General features: G+C 45.8%; 1 protein-coding gene across 1 annotated transcript in view; it reads left to right on the forward strand.

The window, feature by feature from the left end:
• The window catches only part of RELN (reelin), a 585,476-nt gene that overhangs the window by 411,970 nt on the left and 154,378 nt on the right, over positions 1 to 19,128 (forward strand). Inside the window, exons 26-28 of the mRNA XM_015415052.1 lie at positions 1,279 to 1,484; positions 5,331 to 5,502; positions 6,569 to 6,769. Of these exons, the coding sequence (XP_015270538.1) occupies positions 1,279 to 1,484; positions 5,331 to 5,502; positions 6,569 to 6,769 (579 nt within the window). The remainder of the gene's footprint in view (positions 1 to 1,278; positions 1,485 to 5,330; positions 5,503 to 6,568; positions 6,770 to 19,128) is intronic.

Raw genomic sequence — 19,128 nt, forward strand, 5'->3', positions numbered from 1 at the left:
TTCTTCTTCTTCTTCTTCTTCTTCTTCTTCTTCTTCTTCTTCTTCTTCTTCTTCTTCTTCTTCTTCTTCTTCTTCTTCTTCTTCTTCTTCTTCTTGGAAAAGCCTCTTCCCCTTCTGATTCCTGCTAATACTGCTACTACTGTCATGCAACTATTTTAAACCATATTTGAGATCTAAAAAATTAGATGTGATTATGGGTTGTTGGTATATATGAAGAATGAAATCTGAGTGCTACTGGGGATGTTGTACTGTATCAGGAGTTTATGCACACCTGTGCAATGCTGAGCATTAAAAGAAATTAGATTATGTTAGGCCGGAACAACTTGTGAGCCAGCAAACCAGATTCAGCTCACCAGTGGGGTTGCCAGCTCTGGGTTGGAAAATTCCTGCAGAACGGGGCGGAGCTTGGGGAGGGTGGTATTTGGTGAGGGAGCTCAGAAGGAATGTGATTTCATAGAGTCCTTGTTCCAGAGCGGCCCTTTCCTCGAAGGGAAATTATCTCCATAGTATGGAAATCAGTTGTAATTCTGGGAGATCTCCAGGCTCCACATGAAGGTTGGCAACTCTATCCGACAGCCGTATATGGAGGTCCACTAGGAACTGAATAAACTTCTTGGTTTTGTTGTTTGACCAGGCCAAAATATGGAGACAGAAGAGTTGTCAAGCATCTTGCAGGCCACGATGAATGCCTGCCAAATATGAGGAAGAAGGGCATACTTTGTGGAAGTATGGATCATGCTTTGGAACTGCACTAGAACAATCAGTCAGCTTACCACATTTCGCACACAGTTCTTATTCCCATAAATAGTATCTTACTGGTTTAATTATAGAGGCTTTTGCCTTCTGAAGCACAGAGTGACCAAGCTGAAATCCCCAGTTTGTGGCTCCATTAAAAAAAGAGACCATGGAGCATCTGGGGCTTCAAAGATTTATTCTTATCCAAGACTACCTTGACAAACAGATTTCATGAGCTGTTGCTCTTCTATTTGTGCTGAACTGCCTAATAATTGTTTTTCCTGTGCAGTCACATTCCATTGTATACAATGGCTTATACATTTGAAATAAATTAATAATTGTTTTGTCCCAAATGCCATTATCTCTCTCACTGGATCTCTTCTGTGTGCTTTCCTTCTTGTTTCTTTACTTTAATGCTGGTGCTGTCATAGCCAATTTGGCTCTGAACAGTGTCACACTAAGACTAAAAAAAGAAAATGAAATTTATTTAATACATGTGTCTGTATAATGTAATATTTTCTTCTTGTTTCATCTATACTGCAGGCTGGAAAAAGGCAGTTGGTGAGCTGGGACTTGGATACCACGTGGGTGGACTTTGTCCAGTTTTACATTCAGATAGGTGGGGAGAGTTCTTCCTGTAACAAACCAGACAGCAGAGAAGAAGGTGTGTTATTACAGTACAGCAACAATGGAGGTATCAACTGGCATCTACTGGCAGAAATGTACTTCTCTGACTTCAGCAAGTCCAGGTACCAATTCAGTCCACAGCAAAAAAAAAAAGGAGTTATTTTTTCATTGTCTTTTGCTGTATATAATAGCATACCAACTGCTACACATGCACTGGCCAGGATACGGGATTCTCTTTTAAACAGACTCTTGTAAAAGTAACAAACCACCCAAATCTCCAAGCAGCAAACTGAACAATCTGATTCCCAAACTATTTATTTATTTTATTTTAAATCAAAAATTAAATGCATAATCTTGACCTTACCAATTATTATTCGAGATAAAACTATTAAAGAGTACCAGTATATGGTAAATGAGTTTTATACAGGGTAGTAAAAAAAACCTAGAGTAAATTGGTCAGTGGCACAAAGTAAAAGCACAGGGAACCTCACCCTGCCGCACACTCTGCTACAAACTCTCCAAGTTGAGGATGGATTACAACTCTGGGGTCCCAATTATGGACCCCAAAGAAAGGTCTCCCCAGTGCTCTCTCTGGAAAAGACAGCTGCAGTTACAGGAGTCTATGGAACGGCTCAGGAACAAGCCAGTGACACCAAACTCACAGAGAAACTTCACCTGGGCAGACCCCCACCACCACCAGACACTGGAAGCAAGGCAAGCATACCTGCTATGCTTGCAGCCACCACCACCCCTGAGTTACCTCATGACAGTCCCACCAGACCAGTTGAAATCAGCGTTTTCCACTTAGTGATGAAATGACAGAAAGGCAGACATGACAAAAGACTTCCAACAGGGGCTCCCCAGAGTTACCCCACAAAAGCTTGGCGGGCACCTCAGCCCCAACAGACCAGTGGAAATCAGAGTTTTCCACTTAAATTGGTTAGTGATGCCAGCCATAGGGCAGAAAGGCAGACATCCAACAGGGGTTCCCCAGAGTTACCCCACGACAGCTTGACAGGCACCCTAGCCCCACCAGACTAATGGAAATCAGAGCTTTCCCCGCGTCACCTTCAGCCTGGCAGTGTGGAAATGTTGCAGGACAGTGCTCAGCCTCTCGGAGGAGATCTCAGCCGTGGGGGCAGCAATCAAAACATCGTCGAAGAATGGCTGGACCCCAGGGATACCTTTAAAGAGACAGTCCATTAGATTTTGAAAGATCCCCAGGCCATGCTGACCCCGAATTGCAGCAGCCGCACCTGGAACACACCCCTGTGCGTCACGATCATCTGGGCCTCTGCGGTGGCATCGTCTACGGGGAGCTGCAGGTACGCCTGGGCCAAGTCCAATCTGCCGAAAACCTTCGCACCCGCCAAGGATGCCAGAACATGGCTAACTACTGGAATGGGATAAGCATGATCCTGCAGGGACTTGTTTATGGTGCATTTATAGTCTGCACAGATGCGGACGTCCCTGTTGGGCTTCACTGGGGTGACGATGGGGGTCTCCCAGAGGGCATGTGGCACTGGCTCTAAACCCCCCTGTGCTACCAGGCAGTCCATCTCTCCGTCTATCTTGGGCCGCAACACAAACAGGATGCGCCTGGCCTTCATACAGATTGGGCGTACAGCTGGATCGAGGTCCACGGAGACCGGTGGACCGGTGTAGCGACCAGGCGTCCCATCGAAAACAGCCAGGAACTCGTCAGAGACCGGGGATGTGGAGGCCTGATGCACAGAGTGGGCCTGGCAATCCCGTTGTGTTTTTTCAAAAGCTGTGGCTATGCGTAGTGCCTTGTCCAGTTTGAATTCGTCGGTACCGATGAGTTTGCGGCGGAGTTTCTGTTCACGGACGCCCCAGACAAACTGTGTTAAGAGGGCATCCTCAAGATTTGGGAATTCACAGTTTATGGCCAGCCTGTGGAGATCAGCCATGAAGTCGGTGTCCGCTTCAGTGGACTTTTGGTGGCGCGCCAAGAAGTCCATGCGGTTCGCCATCTTGGTTGGTTGAGGCATGAACTGGTCAGTGAGGGCCTTGATGAGTTCATCGTACGTGGCTGCTTCAAGGGTTTCAGGAGCGATGAGGCCCTGGGCTAGGCGTAGCATGGCGATGCCGCATGTGCTGAGCAGGAACGACTTCTTCATGTCAGCACTGTCTATGCCTCGGAACTGAACGAAATACTTCAGCTGCTCTACCCACGCTTCCCAAAGCTCAGGGTAAGTGGGGTCAAACGCAGGAATGACTCCCGGAGCAGCAGCGATGACCCGTGGAGCGATGTGAGGTGTGGAGTCCTGGAGATTGTTGTGTGGCGTGGTGCTGGAGGCTGGGTCAGGCTTGTGCATTGGGATCCCACCTTCGTCACCAGTGAAATATACTGGGTTCAGATGCGTAGAAGTGATCAGCTCATAGTTTATTAGTGATTCAGCAAGAGAAAGAAGACTGGAATCCCTGGCCGAAGCCTGAAAAGGGTTACACCCAAAAACACCCCACTCCCAGCGATAGGCTATTTATACTCTATTGTTTCTCAATTGGTTTACTCTAGGATCCCTGTCTCCCTACTGGTCCATTCTAGGATCCTAGCAATCTATCGTTATGCATCCCAAGCTCAGTCCTTTTGCAAGGACAGTTCATAACAATATTTTTTACATATTGTTTATCCTTTTCTATTTATATCAAATTTAGAGAAAGTTTAATTACGATGCTATATCAGTACCACTTGACAGCACACAAAATAGCCAAAATTTATTTTAAAAATAGTATGACGCAGGTTGGTACTTCAGACTACCAAATGCAAACTATTTGCTTGTGTGGTGGACTTGCAGAAAGGCAAAAGAAGGTAGTGGACTTGCAGAAGGGCTATTGGTTGTAGACTTTATGAATTATGGATTAGATATGAATTTTCCCAATTCCTATGAGGTAATTTTGTTAAGCTATAATACCCATGTTTCTGGAAGAATTTTGCAATAAGATAACAGCAGCTAGAATTAACTTTGCAAAATATTGGAAGTCAGGAAATATTCCACCAATGGAAGAATGGATCATGAAATGTAAAGAAACCTTTTTGGTACTCCAATTGACATTCTTAAAAAGAGGGAAGGATATATCTCAATTGAATATAGTTTGGCAAACCATTTTTCCAAGAGCTGCTCAACTGATGTAATGGGTAAATGGAGTACAAAGATTTCAGTGGAATATTATCTCTAATAAAAAGGTATAGGTAAAGGTAAAGGTTCCCTTGCTCGAAAGCCAGTCGAGTCCGACTCTAGGGTTGCAGTGCTCATCTCCATTTCAAAGCCAAAGAGCCAGCGCTGTCCGAAGACGTTTCCGTGGTCATGTGGCCGGCATGAGTAAACACCAAGGCGCACGGAACGCTGTTACCTTCCCACTGAAGTGGTACCTATTTATCTACTTGTAATTTCTTGCTTTCGAACTGCTAGGTTGGCAGGAGCTGAAACTAGAGACGGGAGCTCACTCCGTCATGCGACAACTCGGGTCTCGAACTGCTGAACTACTGACCTTCCACAGCCTGCAGTTCAGCATCTTAACCACTTGAGCCACCGCAGCTCCTTATTATCTCTAATATTTCTGTTAATTTACTGTATTTCTGTTAATTTGTTATGCAATCTTATTTGTGTTAAATAGCATTTAATTTTTTTTATTCAGTGATGCCATTCCACCCAAATAGGGTCCCCAAGGCGGTGAATATCCAAACATTAAAATATTTAAAACATTAAAGCAACATTTAAAATATTTATACAAGTCAATAAGAACACAACTGTCTGTTGAAAAATTAATCTTCTCCAGAACGCTGCCACTTCAAGCAACACTAAATATTTTTTCCAGTGAAAAACTGTTGTCTCAGTTAGTGAAACTTGTCATTAACAGATATTGCACAATAATTCTAGGGTGCACAGAATTTGTGGTGTTCTTTCTTTGCTCCATAGTCTGTCATATCTCTGTTTTTACCTTAGATTTGTATACTTGGAGCTCCCTAGTGCTGCAAAGACGCCATGTACCAGAATCCGGTGGTGGCAGCCAGTGTTTTCAGGGGAAGGATATGACCAATGGGCTATTGATGACATCATCATTCTAGCAGAAAAGATGAAACAAATTATCCCTGTTGTTAATCCTACTTTACCTCAGGTAAAAATGAGGGCAACCAATGAGTTAATAGCTGATATGAAGCTGCAACCAGGGCTGCTGCAGTAGTCTTCCATGTTTGTTTTCCACTGTAGATATTTTCTATTCCACTCATACAGATAAATATCCTTGATGCTTCTGTTTGATTTAATTGCCATCAGAGGGAAGAGATTCTTGGTGGCTGGGCATGCAAAGGCTTTTAAATGTTGGCAGAGAAAAAATAGAGGTGGTTGGATGTGCAACATCTTGCATGATCTCAGAGAATAATGCACATAAGTCCTTTCTCTGTGGAGCTAAAAAAGATGAGGGGCTGAACAATGCTTTCCTGGACATTTGAATTGTTGCATGAGCAGCCAGCAGTTGTCATTCTGCTAAGGGGATGTCACATTTTACTAATATTCAAGTAGCAATATTTATTATTGGAAAACACTGTTATTCCTCCAGCTTCCACATCTGTTGTTTTTGCCAGTGCTACATCATTGCACAACTGAAACAAACCTTTATGGGATGTTAGTTGTGACATGATGAATTTGAGTAATGTTTTCTGCTGTCTTTAGAAAAGCATTAAAGAAAGCAATTTGTGAAAACTGTATTTTAAAAAAATAAACAATATTGAATAACACACACACATCTGTGAGGCATGTTAACGTATTTATAAAAGAATATTTGCTATACAACTATGGTATAAGAGTTCTTACCATGCAAGCTTTGATCTCCCAAAGAAGTCCTTAAACATCAGTCTGGTTCACATGTCCATGTCCATCACTTAATGACTGTCACAAATATAGCGACATAGAACATTCAGATCAACTTAAATAAAATGCATTTCAGCAGTCATCTCACACTTTCAGCTGCCAGTCATTCAGTGTCAAGATATCAGCTGATGTGTGCATGTGTAAAAAAACAAAGTTGATACCGTAGAATTTAATCGTACATAAACATGCCTAGTTTTCATAGAATAGATCTGTTTGTACCCTGATACTCAGCTAAACTAACTTGTGGATAAGGCTGTAAAAATCCTCTTGTGTTAGTCCTAATGAAGAGTGGTGGTTGTTTTTCTTTCCAATAGAACTTTTATGAGAAGCCAGCATTTGATTACCCTGTGAACCAGCTCAGTGTGTGGCTAACGTTAGCTAACGAAGGGCTGCCCAAAAATGAAACTTTCTGCTCTGCCACCCCATCAGCCATGATATTTGGGAAATCAGATGGTGATCGCTTTGCAGTGACTCGGGATTTAACACTGAAACCTGGATATGTCCTTCAGTTCAAGGTATATGTCCTTAAACTTTAACTGGGGCGGGGGGAGAATTGCCCTATCTAATTCACTCACAGGGATGGTTCTGGGGAAAAACTGTTAGGAATTCTTCACTGCTTCATATTTTATTTCTAAAAATTTTAATAGAGCACTAAGCATACATAGTTTGCCACAGCTTTCATGCTTTTTCCATTTAGTCGCACCGCCCCGTGTTACCTTTAAAAAGCAATCTTGATGTACAGCTGATTTTAAAAAATGTGTGATGTTTTGTCAATTCCTGGGAATGCATGTGCGCCCCAGTAAAACATCACACACAAAAGTCCTGATGAATATATCAGAGTTCCTTTTTTAAAGTGTTTTATTAATGTGCATGGGTAAAGTGGGGAGAGAAGAAAATGAACTGAAAGTTGGGGTAGACTGCACATGCTCAATTTTGGAATTAATTTAGAAATTCTTCTAGTTAAATCAGGAGGAATGAAATCCATTGTAGAGTGAACTTTAGAGGAGCAATCCCTTCTCACTCAAGTACCTGGGAGCGTTAATGTGATTCCAAAATTTAGATTCATTTCTATAGATGGGAGTGCAGCAGCAATTAACACATCAAAGGACAGTTTCTTATATTGGTACAAGAGGATGTTTGCAGTGCTGAAATCTTCTGTATATCCTCTGAATGATAATGCCACTGGTTTGGTGTAGTGGTTAAGTGCTCAGACTCTAATCTGGGAGAACCGGGTTTGATTCCCCACTCCTCCACTTGCACCTGGCTGGATGACCTTGGGCAAGCCATAGTTCTGATAAGAGCTGTTCTTGAAAAAAAAGAGCAGTTTCTGTCAAGAGCTCTCTCAGCCCCACCTACCTCACAGGGTGTCTGTTGTGGGGAGGGGAAGGGAAAGGAGTTTGTAAGCCATCCTCCTCCTCCTCCTCCTCCTCCTCCTCCTCTTCTTCTTCTTCTTCTTCTTCTTCTTCTTCTTCTTCTTCTTCTTCTTCTTCTTCTTCTTTTCTTTATCCTCTGTTGTTGTGGTTGTAGAAAACCTATATCACAAAAAAATAATAATTTATGTTAGTAAAACAGTACATACATGTTGTTATCCTGCTTTTAAAATATCCAGTCTTCTGAAATAGATTAACATTGGACGATGATAGGATTTTAAAACTTGAGGGCCACGATTTGTGGATGGGCTGGCACTCGTATCTGTGGTACAATAAGGCCTCAGTACACAGTAATTTTAAACATCATACGATAAGAGGGGCATTATACAAGGTTTGGGATGAAATTAAAGTTAAAACATATGTGAAATTCCCTAGATGGATTTCACCAATAGAAGCGTTTGTGAAACCATCCTTATATAAAAGGTATAAAAAATTTAAATATCAGGATTTTTTAGATGAAAAAGGTGACAGCTGTTACTGCTTCGTGCTAATTCAGCCAGGTTTTTAAACTAGTTTGTGCTGACTTCTAACCTGACTATCATGAGTGGAGAAGGTTACGCGATTGCCAACAGCCACATACAGAACACTGCATGAATCAGGTCTTGCACTCGGTTACAGCTGCCACATGGTTGTTATTGAGTGCCAAACCCTAGTCCATACAGAATTCTGCACATGAGTAATTTGGAGGTAATATGTTCATCTGAACCTGTGGCAGTTTTGCTGAAAATCAGCATGGGTTGACTGAAAAAGAAAGCCTCTAGTCTAGAGCAATGAGCTGGCCATGTGAAGCAGCCCTCAAAGTGGGGATTGAAAAGCACGAGTCCCTGTAATTTCGAGTCCCTGTAATTTCTTCAATAAAATGAAGCGTGTGGTTAGCCAAAATAGAGTTAGCAAACTGAAACTAAATCCAGATAAAGTGGAAGTGATGTTAATTGGCAATCCCGATTCCTGAGAATGATAATGGAACTTCCCTCTAAGGTAAGGCATGCCTTCAGTCTTGGCTTTGCCATGGGCCCAGGGGGCAGTGGTGCCCCAAAGCAAGTGCTATCAGTTACACCCAACATTGGCGACCATCCTTGGCAAACAAGTGACTGTTGTTCATGCTTCAATAAAGTCCAGGTTTCAGTGTTTCAAAGCACTCCATGTAGGGATGCCTTTCAAAAGTTTTTACAAACTGCTGGGAGTAAAGGATGCTGATGAGTGGCAAGACTACATTTCTCTAGTCTAGTGCGACCTGCCAAGCCCAGTTTAAAGTGCCCGGCTTACCTTTTGAGGTCCCAATTTGCCTGGGCCCAGCATATCTTGGGAAGGACCTCTCCTCCTTGTTTGGGCATAGCTGCTATACATCCTGACACCATGAGAGCCTTAGCGTCCTGTCAGTTATCATCTGTAGCAGCAAAATGTCGGCCTTTCCCGGCAGTGACACCTGTTGTGTAGAATTCCCTGCCCATACCAAACCTGTCGCTGTTCAAGTATGTCACGGACAGAGCAATTTGAGGCGCACTATGGTGACTGGCAGCAGTGTGGCTATGGTGCCATTAGTCCACTCCCTGTAGGGTTTGGTTGCACAGTGATCAGCAATTAAAAAAAGGGAGGGTGGCTTTCAGTGGTTGCAACTGTGTTAGCGTCCACAGCAACTACACCGCTGCGCTCCTTGTAGGTGTTGTGGGGAGGCAGCAGGGCCGTGACAGACAAGGCAGCCAGAACCAATTAGGTTCCCAGGTATGGGGGCTGAGCCATGCCTGCTCACTGTCTGTGGGGGGCACCCCACCCCCACGAAGAAGAAGAGTTGGTTTTTATACCCCACTTTTCACTACCCGAAGGAGCCTCAAAGCAGCTTATGACCACCTTCCTTTCCTCTCCCCACAATAGACACCCTGTGAGGTAGGTGGGGCTGAGAGAGTTCTGAGAGAACTGCAACTGGTCCAAGGTCACCCAGCTGGCTTCATGTGGAGGAGTGGGGAATCAAACCTGGTTCTCCAGATTAGAGTCTGCTGCTCTTAACCACTACACCACACTGGTGTAAAAGGGACCAAGTCTAATTGCAAGTCTCTGGCCATCTGCCAGTGGTGGCATAGGGTCCAGCAGTGCCCCCCATGGACACTCCAAGCTGGTCCCCTGCTCACGTGGGGCAGCAAGTGCCCAAATCCAGAAAGTAGGAGATGTAGTGGGCATTTCAACAAGTTGTGGGTGCCTTTCAGTCAGACCCAGCAGGTCACCCATGCTACCCCCTGCACCCACCCATGCCACCCCTGCTGGTGGTAGATCAGAAGGGGGGCTGCTGAGGTGGGGTGTTGTTCAGGGGCCCGAAGTTCCTCTCAATGTGAAGCCTCTCGATGCGCACCTATCCCTCCCCCATGTCCCTCGCAACAGTAAACAGGCTCTCCAGGTGCCTGACAGCCACTATCACAGACACTGCCAGTCCTTTCATCTACTGCTGACTGCTGGAGGAGGCTTCCTGCCACTCTCAGCAGCTCCCCAGCTGCTCCTGCTTGATTGCCGCCCACATGGATGACAGGATGGGGGGATGGGTTGAGCAGGGCATGGGCCCTGTGCCCAGGGCCCTGGCAAGGGGCTGGAATCCTCCGCATCACCTGGGGCACCAGCAGCCATGCTGTCATGCCTGCCCCTGCTGATGTCATGCCTGCCTTTGCTGATGCCCCTGAACAGGCTCCTGAGGACCCTGAACAGGCTCCTGAGGACAGTACTGCAGCAGAAAGGCAAAGACTGGATCCTGTAGCTGAAAGCTATCTAAGTGGTGAGGAGGATAGAGCCTCCCAGGGAACACCTGCAAGGGATCAGTCTCTGCTGCAGCCCAGTAATTCATCATCAGACTCGCCTCCACCTGTAACCAGGCTCAGGAATGTAAGAAGACAACAGCTGAGAGAGCGAAGGCAGAATGCACGCATGCGTGCCAGAAGATCTCTTAGCCCTGATTACTGACAGGATCCTGTCCTCACTCCTGGCTAGCTAATGAGTTGATTAGCTAGCACTGTATATATGCAAGTCTGTTGCCAGCAGTCATTTGTGCTGGCAAACGTCGTTTGTTCAGGACCTGAATCCTTGCATCTCTGCTCCAGACCTTGTGGAATTCTTCTCGGCTTGATCCTCGGCTTTTGACCTTTGGCTTTGTTGACCCTGCGTTCATCTCTGACTCCTCTGGTATTGTTGTGATTTATGGACTTGAAACTTTGGTATGTCTGACCCTGCTTTTGGACTGTGATTTAACCCTTCTTGAACCTTGCTGCCTGGTTTGCCCGGCTTGACCTCGGACTGTTCCTGGACTTTTGCTTGCTTGTGTCACGCCCCCTGGTCCTGCCGTGACACATGCCACCCAGCTCTGGAGGATGTAGCTCACCTCTGGCTCCCCCACCCTCTCCAGTCTCCACCTCCTCAACTTTGCTGCCATCCAAAGATGTTGAGTCTGCCCGCTGCATGGGCTTGCCCTTATCTTCTAGCTCCAAGGACTCCATGATGCCTAGTGTCTGCAGGACGACTGACCCTGCCGCCACAATTCACCTCGTGGTGTTCAGAGAATGGAATTTGTCCAGAACAGTGGCTGCAAATGTCAGGGAAAAAGTCATCCACTCTTCTACCACTGGGGACGGGCTCCTAAATAAGCTCAATAGTCATGGTATAAAAGGACAAGTCCTCTTGTGGATCAAAAACTGGCTAATTAATAGGAAACAGAGACTGAGTATAAATGGGCAATTTTCACAATGGAGGGTGGTAAGCAGTGGGGTACAGCAGGGATCAGTACTTGGTCCACTGCTTTTTAACTTGTTCATTAATGATTTGGAGTTGGGAGTAAGCAGTGAGGTGGCTAAATTTGCAGATGACACAAAATTGTTCAGGGTGATGAAAACCAAGGAGGATTGTGAGGCACTCCAAAGGGATCTGTCGAGGATGGGCAAGTGGGCGTCAACATGGCAAATGGGGTTCAATGTGGCCAAGTGCAAAGTGATGCACATTAAGGCCAAAAATCCTAACTATAAATACACGTTGATGGGTTCCAAACTGGCAGAGCCTGACAAAGAGAGAGATCTTGGGAGTTGTAGTAGATAACTCAATGAAAATGTTGAGACAGTGTGCGACTGCAATAAAAAAGTCCAACGCTATGCTCGGGATTATTAGGAAGGGAATTGAAAACAAATCAGCCAGTGTCATAATGCCCCTGTATAAATTGATGGTGCAACCTCATTTGGAATACCGTGTATAGTTCTGGTCACCATACCTCAAAAAGGAAATTATAGCATTGGGAAAAGTGCAGAAAAGGGCAACTAGAATGATAAAAGGGTTGGAACACTTTCCCTGTGAAGAAAGGTTAAAGCGCTTCGGGCTCTTTAGCTTGGAGAAATGAAGACTGAGGGATGACATGATAGTGGTTTACAAGATTATGCATGGGATAGAGCAGGTAGAGAAAGAAGTACTTTTCTCCCTTTCTCACATTACAAGAACTCGTGGTCACTCAATGAAATTGCTGAGCATTCGGGTTAGAATGGATAAAAGGAAATCCTTCTTCGCCCTAAGAGTGATTAACACATGGAATTCACTGCCACAGGAGGTGGTGGTGGCTACAAGCATGGATGGCTTCAAGAGGGAATTGAATAAACATATGGAGCAGAGGTCCATCAGTGGCTATTAACCATAACGTATAGATAGGAACTCTCAGTCTGTGGCAGGTGATGCTCTGTATTCTTGGTGCTTGGGGAAGGGCAACAGTGGGAGGACTTATAGTGTCCTGTTCCCTCTGGTGGACCTCGTGATGGCACCTGGTATTTTTGGCCAGTGTGTGACAGAGTGTTGGACTGGATGGGCCATTGGCCTGATCCAACATTGGCTTCTCTTATGTTCTTATGTTCTTAATCAGCTCACAAACTAAAGTTCATCGTGAATTTCGGCCAGTTCATCGTTTGCGAAGTGAAATTCATGGAAGGTCAACCGGCACAAAGAGTGCAACATTGTACGAATACTATGGCTCCACTTCTGCAAGTAAAGTTATAGTTTTTCCTGATGTGGAGCAGGGGCCCAATTTATCTAAGATTGTGCCAAGGAACTTCTTTCTTTGGGATGAATAGAGTGAACAATCCAACAGGTAATGACACAGTTCTTCAGGTACTGAGCCACCACATATACAAAGGTGCTCAGTTGCTGGTGTTTTGGTATATCGGCCTTCAAGCGCTGCTGTTTGCATAGTTTGGAAGCGGTGGGATGTAAAGGCTGGACGCAAGTTAAAGAAAGAAATTTTAGTCAGATAATGTGCCTTGCGATGGCCCACTTTAATCAATTTGTACCAAGGAGATGATTTATTTCTTAGTATAACTTCTCTATCTAGACCAGCATCATGTGTGTATATTTGCACCTTGCCATTAAAGTCAGCCTGAAAGGATCCACAGCCAACGTCTGGCAGATTGTACATTTGAAGAACCGCATTATACTTAGATTGCCAGTTAGGGTCTTTCAAGCTTTCAGAAAAACAAAAGCTGGCAAGATTATCTGCTGGAGCTCATTTCAATCTGTGCCAGTAGTTGAAAAAAAAAAAATTATGAGCACAAACCCAAAGGGAGGGAAGACCCACTTCAGCCTTCAACAGCACAGCTGGAGTATTTGGAGGAAGTGCTAACAACCTTTTTAGAAGAATATTTTGAACTCTCTCCAAATTTGAGATCAGGGAATCGTTCCATCCCCGAACCTCAACACCATGAGGTGATTAACTTACTCTGGAAAAGCTTTAGATGAGTACAAGGATTATGTGGTTACCCACTTCTCTCAGCTTGGTGGGGCTCCATCCCCCCATAGCACCCTGTCCATGGAGGAGATTGGCAAACAAGTGAGCTGTCAGTCCAGTGCACAGCTGAGAGCTTGGGCACCCTCCCTCGGCACCTCTCCCAGCCAGACCCTGCACACCAAACCTCCTTCTGCTGCCCCCGCTGGACTATCATGCGGGCAGGCTCAGGTATGGGAGGTAGCTTTTCCAGGGTGGGAAAAGTGGGAAGGAGGTTGGAATAACCTGCTAATATACAGGTGCCCATTTGTGTCCTGCCGCTGGAGATGGGAGTACCTATTAGAATTCAGAACTGGGGGACATCAGCCATGGAGTGTGGACTTTGCTCTCCCTGTTGGGTGTTGGCACAAAGTGATTGCCCAGTGGTGCTAAGTGCCCTCTCTGTGGGGGGTTTTTTGGCCACCAAGGTGCCTCAGCGCTTGTTCTAATTCTGCACTACAAGGAACTCTCAGACAGCATCCTGTGCAGCACTCCCTACCTTGTGAGTTGTGGGGCAGTCTGTCTGGTGTTTCTGTGAGGCTGGGTGGGTCGTGATTGGGTGCTGGGGAGGGGGATTGGCAGCAACAGAGGAAGGAGGTGATTGATTGCACACTGGGTTTTATTTATTTTTCATATTTGTATCCCACCCATCCTGCGAGTGGGTCACATCATATTTCAACAGTTACAATAAAGTTTTAAAAACACAATATAAAAATTTAAAACCAGTGGTTACAGCGTACTGGTGAAAGTTCCAACCCACTAATACAGATGGAAACGGCCAGTTACCGATGGATGGATGACTGGTAGATAGGAGACAGCAACCTCGGGGAGGCCATGTGTGGATACCCACTTCCTCAACCCAAAGCCTGGCAGAACAGTTCCTTCTTGCAAGCCTTGCGGAACTGAATAAGCTCCCACAGAGCCCTGCTCCCACCAGGTGGGGGCCAAGGCAGAAAAGGCCCTGGCCCTGGCCCTGGTCAAGGCTAGACAGACATACTTTGGGGCAGGAAAGGCCAGGGGATGTTGATTATTAGAGCATAAAGCTCTTCAAAGCATATACGGGAAGAGGCAGTCCCTTAGTTATGATGGTCCCAGGCCGTATAAGGCTTTGAGGGTCATTACCAACACCTTGAAGGGGTTCCAGTACTCAACTGGTAACCAGTGCAGCTGGCAAAGCACATGCCAATTGTGAACCCGAACGTGCATCGACGTCAGCAGGCACGCTGCCGCATTTTGCATCAGTTATAATTTCCAGATCAGCCTCAGGGGTAAAGCCTGCATAGAGCGAGCTGCAGTAATCAAGCCTGGAAGTGACCATTGCATGGATCAGCGTAGCTAGGTCTTGGGGAGAGAGATGGGGTTTCAGTAGACTGATCTGACTAAGATGGAAAAAATGCAGATCTGGCAACTGCAGCAACCTGGGCCTCCATGGGCAGAAAGGCATCCAGTGTCACTCCCAGACTCCTCACTGTCTGGGCTGGCACCAAAGGTGCCCCTTCCAGTGAGGGGAGTGTGGTGCCCACATCCGTACCCCCTCAACCCAGGTACAGGACCTCCATCTTCAATGATTGAACTTCAATTGACTTTGCCTCACCTAGCTTTCTGGGAACAGAAGACAGATGGCCGTCCATTAACAGATAGAACTGGGTGTCGTCAGTGTACTGATGACAGCCTAGCCCATAACTCTGGACTAACTGGGCGAGGGCACGCATACAGATGTTAAATAACATTGGTGAGAGGATCACCCCCTGCGGCACTCCACATTCTAGTGGGTACCGTGGGGAGACCCTCTCGCCAAGCACCACCCTCTGTCCCCAACCATGGCGAAAGGAGGAAAACCATTTCAAGGCAGTCCCCTGAACTCCTACATTGGCAAGGTGGTGGGTCATAAGATTGTACTTGACGGTGTCAAACGCTGCCATTAAGTCTAATAACAGCAGCGCTGACCCGCCTCAGTCCAGATGTCTACAGAGGTCATCTGTAAGGGTGACCTGAGCCGTCTCTGTCCCATGGTCGGGGCGGAAGCCGGACTGGAAGGAGTCAAGGATGGAAGTGTCATCCAGGAAGGCCTGGAGTTGTTCGGCCACTGCTCTCTCAACCACCTTGATCAAGAACGGTAAATTCAATGCTGGGCTATAGTTGGTCAGGACCATCGAGTCCAGTGATGACTTTTTCAAGAGCAGATGAACCACCATTTCCTTCAAAGCCTCTGGGAAAGTCCCAGTAAAAAGGGACAAGTTGATAATTTCTTCCAGAGGAGCCCGAATGCTCTCCCCACAAGATTTCACCAGCCAGGAAGGGAATGGGTCAAGGAGGCAGGTAGTAGGCCTCACCACTGCCAGGATCCTGTCAACTTCCTCCTGGGAGAGTCGATCAAAGTGATCCAGTACTGGACTGGAAGACAGACAAGGGGCTTCCAGTTCCTTTACTGTCTTAATTGTGGCTGGGAGGTCCTGGCGGAGTGTCACAATCTTATCTGCAAATGCCTCTCAGCCAATAGCCAATTCCCTACTATTTGGTCTGCCCTGTGGCAGAGTCGTAATAGACCGAATAACTGTAAACAATTGGCCTGGGTGCAAACTCGCAGACGCAATGGAGGCCACATAGAAATCCTTCTTTGCTGCCTTCCCTGCCATCTCATAGGCCTTCATAAGCATCCTATAAGATGTTTGTGACACTTTGTCACGAACACACCACCACCGCCGCTCTAGCCGTCTTTGCTCCCACTTCATCCTCCGCAGCTCCGTGTTAGACCACAGTGCTGCTTTGGTGGAGGGGCATAGAGGGCACCGGGGGGCGATCTCGTCGATAGCTTCAGAGAGCCAGTTATCCCAGTCCTCCACCAGCTCATCTAATGAAGTGCCAGGGGGCATTGGATCCCACCGAGCTTCCTGAAGCCAACTAGTCTCCATTTGACTTCATGGGTGAGCATAAATACGCTCACCACTTAAACAGGGTGGGCATGGTATGCTCAGCTGGACTTTCAGGGTGAAGTGGTCAGACCATGGGACTACATCTGTAGTCATCAGATCCACATGTATCCCCATCCCAAAAATCAGATCCAGCATGTGGCCCGCTTGGTGCATGGGAGTCGACATTCTTGGTGCGGGGGGTTGACATTCTGAGCTGCTTTGGGCCTCATGGGTGTGGCCACAGCAGTGGGGGCGCTTGTTTTTTCCATTAAGTGGCCACCTATGGGCTTTGCTGCATTTTTTTTGTTGGTGTAACTTTCCACCTTTGGAAGTGGGTGTTCCCAGGCTGAGAGGGCTCAGGGAGCTGACTTCAGCCATGCCCTGTGATCTATCCACAACAACACTGGTGCAGAGCCATGTGCCAGAATTACAGCGGGCACAGCCACCACTGAGCTGGGGTCCTACTCTGGCATAACTGGCCCTTACCCTGGTGTATCTCTAAAATATGCTGGCCTATGGGCCAGTCAGCTCCTGAAGCCCATTTCTCCCCTCCCTGAGGTTGTGCTGTTAGTTAGCCTTCCAGAGGCAAGTTAAACGATTTTTCCTTAGATTTGTTTTCCCAGACAACTGTTTAACTCTTAAATAAATTATTTGCTGTAAGGAGCTGTGAGTAAATGCTTTACCCATGCTGTGCGGAAAGCTGAAAATTATCAACAGGTTGCAGAATAACTCAGAAATGGCTTTGAGGCTGCCATGTAATAACACAAAAGAAGGTGTTGTTTTGCTGTCTTTTCCTTGAGTTGCGTATCAGCATTTCTAAACCATTAAAGTGACTGTTATTTCTTTCTCACGCTTCAACTTTCACTTCTTTCCTTCAGGACCAACGTCTTGGGTGCTGGGCAGTGTTCCCTCTAAGCTGAGTTAGTGTGAGCTAGCTCACAGTTTTTTAGCCTCTGGCTCACACATTTTTGGCTTAGCTCAGGAAGGAAGGCTCCAGAGCAAACTAATTTATGTGGCAGCCAAATCGCTCGCTCACAACTTTAATGCCAGTAGCTCACAAAGTAGAATTTTTGCTCACAGGACTCCACAGCTTAAAGGGAACATTGCTCCAGAGCAAACTAATTTACACAGTAGCCGAATCGCTCGCTCACAACTTTAGTGCCCATAGCTCACAAAGGAGAATTTTTGCTCGCAGGACTCCACAGCTTAGAGGGAACATTGGTGCTGGGATGTCTAGCCATCTCCCACCCTAGAATAACCTGCTTTATCACATAGCTCTGAAGAGACAAAGATTATATGTTAGCTGCATTGATCCCCAAGAATGCTGAAATGGTGCTCCATAGAAGCTTTTACTTTATTCACAAGAGGTAGCGGCCGTATTTACTCACAAAGGGTGTATTGCTTGGCTCTCCAAGCCCCCATGAGAATCCAGGTCCCCTGAATGTTGTGCTCTGAATCACTGTCTCTCAGCTGCCACAATATGAACTGAGGGAAATTAGGAGGTGGGCAAAACTTAGCTAGGGAGTAACCTTGCTCACTTGCCTCTCCCATGGGGTTTCCAAGCTTCCAACGTTTGTGGCACAGCAAGGGATGGAGCCCCAGGAGAATGGCAGCTTTGGCACTCTTATAAGAACTGCGCCTTACATACAAAAAAATAACAATGAATATTTACTTTGACAAGCTTATGTTTCTGAATCCTAATCAAACTTTTATTGAGTTTATTATGAAATCCCATTGTGAATTCTAAGGGTCGGCTGAAATACAGTTTTAATGAGCTAGCCGTAAATACACAGCCCTTACATAATTGGTGGATACAGGCACTGAATAATTTACAAACAGAATTATTAAAGACATCAGATGTTTATAGACAGCTTTTCAACTATAATTCCACCATCCTATAAATAGGAAAGTTGGCAAGGAGGATGGGGATTTGTAAAATATAATCTCATGCTGTTTTAACATTACAGTGATGAAATGTACAAAACTGAGAACCGCGACGTACTACATGCATTTGTGTTCCTTGTGGGTTTTTCCTGATGCTGTACTAAAATCACTACTACTTAGGTGCTTAATTCCATGTATAAATTGAAAGGGCTGCTTTTCCAGAGCGGTGGGGGTGCCCTGCAACGTTCCATTTCCATGCTAATCCTGAAGTGAAATAAAAATCAATGGAGGTCTCTTCACTGTACATGACGGGGTGGTGGATCCTACCCTGATCCTACTGCTCCACTGAGAAAAGTTTATTCAGTTATTCTTCCATTTATTAAAATATTTATACCCTGTCCTGCTCTTCATTATACCCTTCACCCAAGCACTGATTCCAGTCCCAGGAATTCCACTCTGGAGGCTTTCATTCAGGCCCAGGGCAGGTTTCTTAGAATCTGCTTTGCATTTTTATTGCAGCTTTTGCGTGCTGTACTGTCTTTCAATGTGCAAGTCAATTGACATTTTTGGCTCCCACTATATTCACTGGGTCTTCAGGCATCTCCCATTGTTCCCAGGAGGCATTCCCTTTCATTCATTTTAGTAGATCCTGCCATTCATTATGCCCTATGGGAAACTTTGCAGGGGTGGGTGGGTACTGAAATGGCTGTTTTCAACCAAATGACATCAAAATTACAGCAGAGAGAGTGCTGTCTACTAAGAAGCCCCAAATTTCAAGCAAACTGGACCAAGGTGACAAATTCCACAGGCTCTTTAACAAACTGTCTATTTTCCCGGACATAGTATTTGCAAAGAAGGTGAAAAGGGCTCCACCCCCCATAAAT

The sequence above is a fragment of the Gekko japonicus genome, unplaced genomic scaffold (genome assembly GCF_001447785.1).
Source record: "Gekko japonicus isolate JY-2015 unplaced genomic scaffold, Gekko_japonicus_V1.1 scaffold5, whole genome shotgun sequence".
Lineage (NCBI taxonomy): Eukaryota > Metazoa > Chordata > Lepidosauria > Squamata > Gekkonidae > Gekko > Gekko japonicus.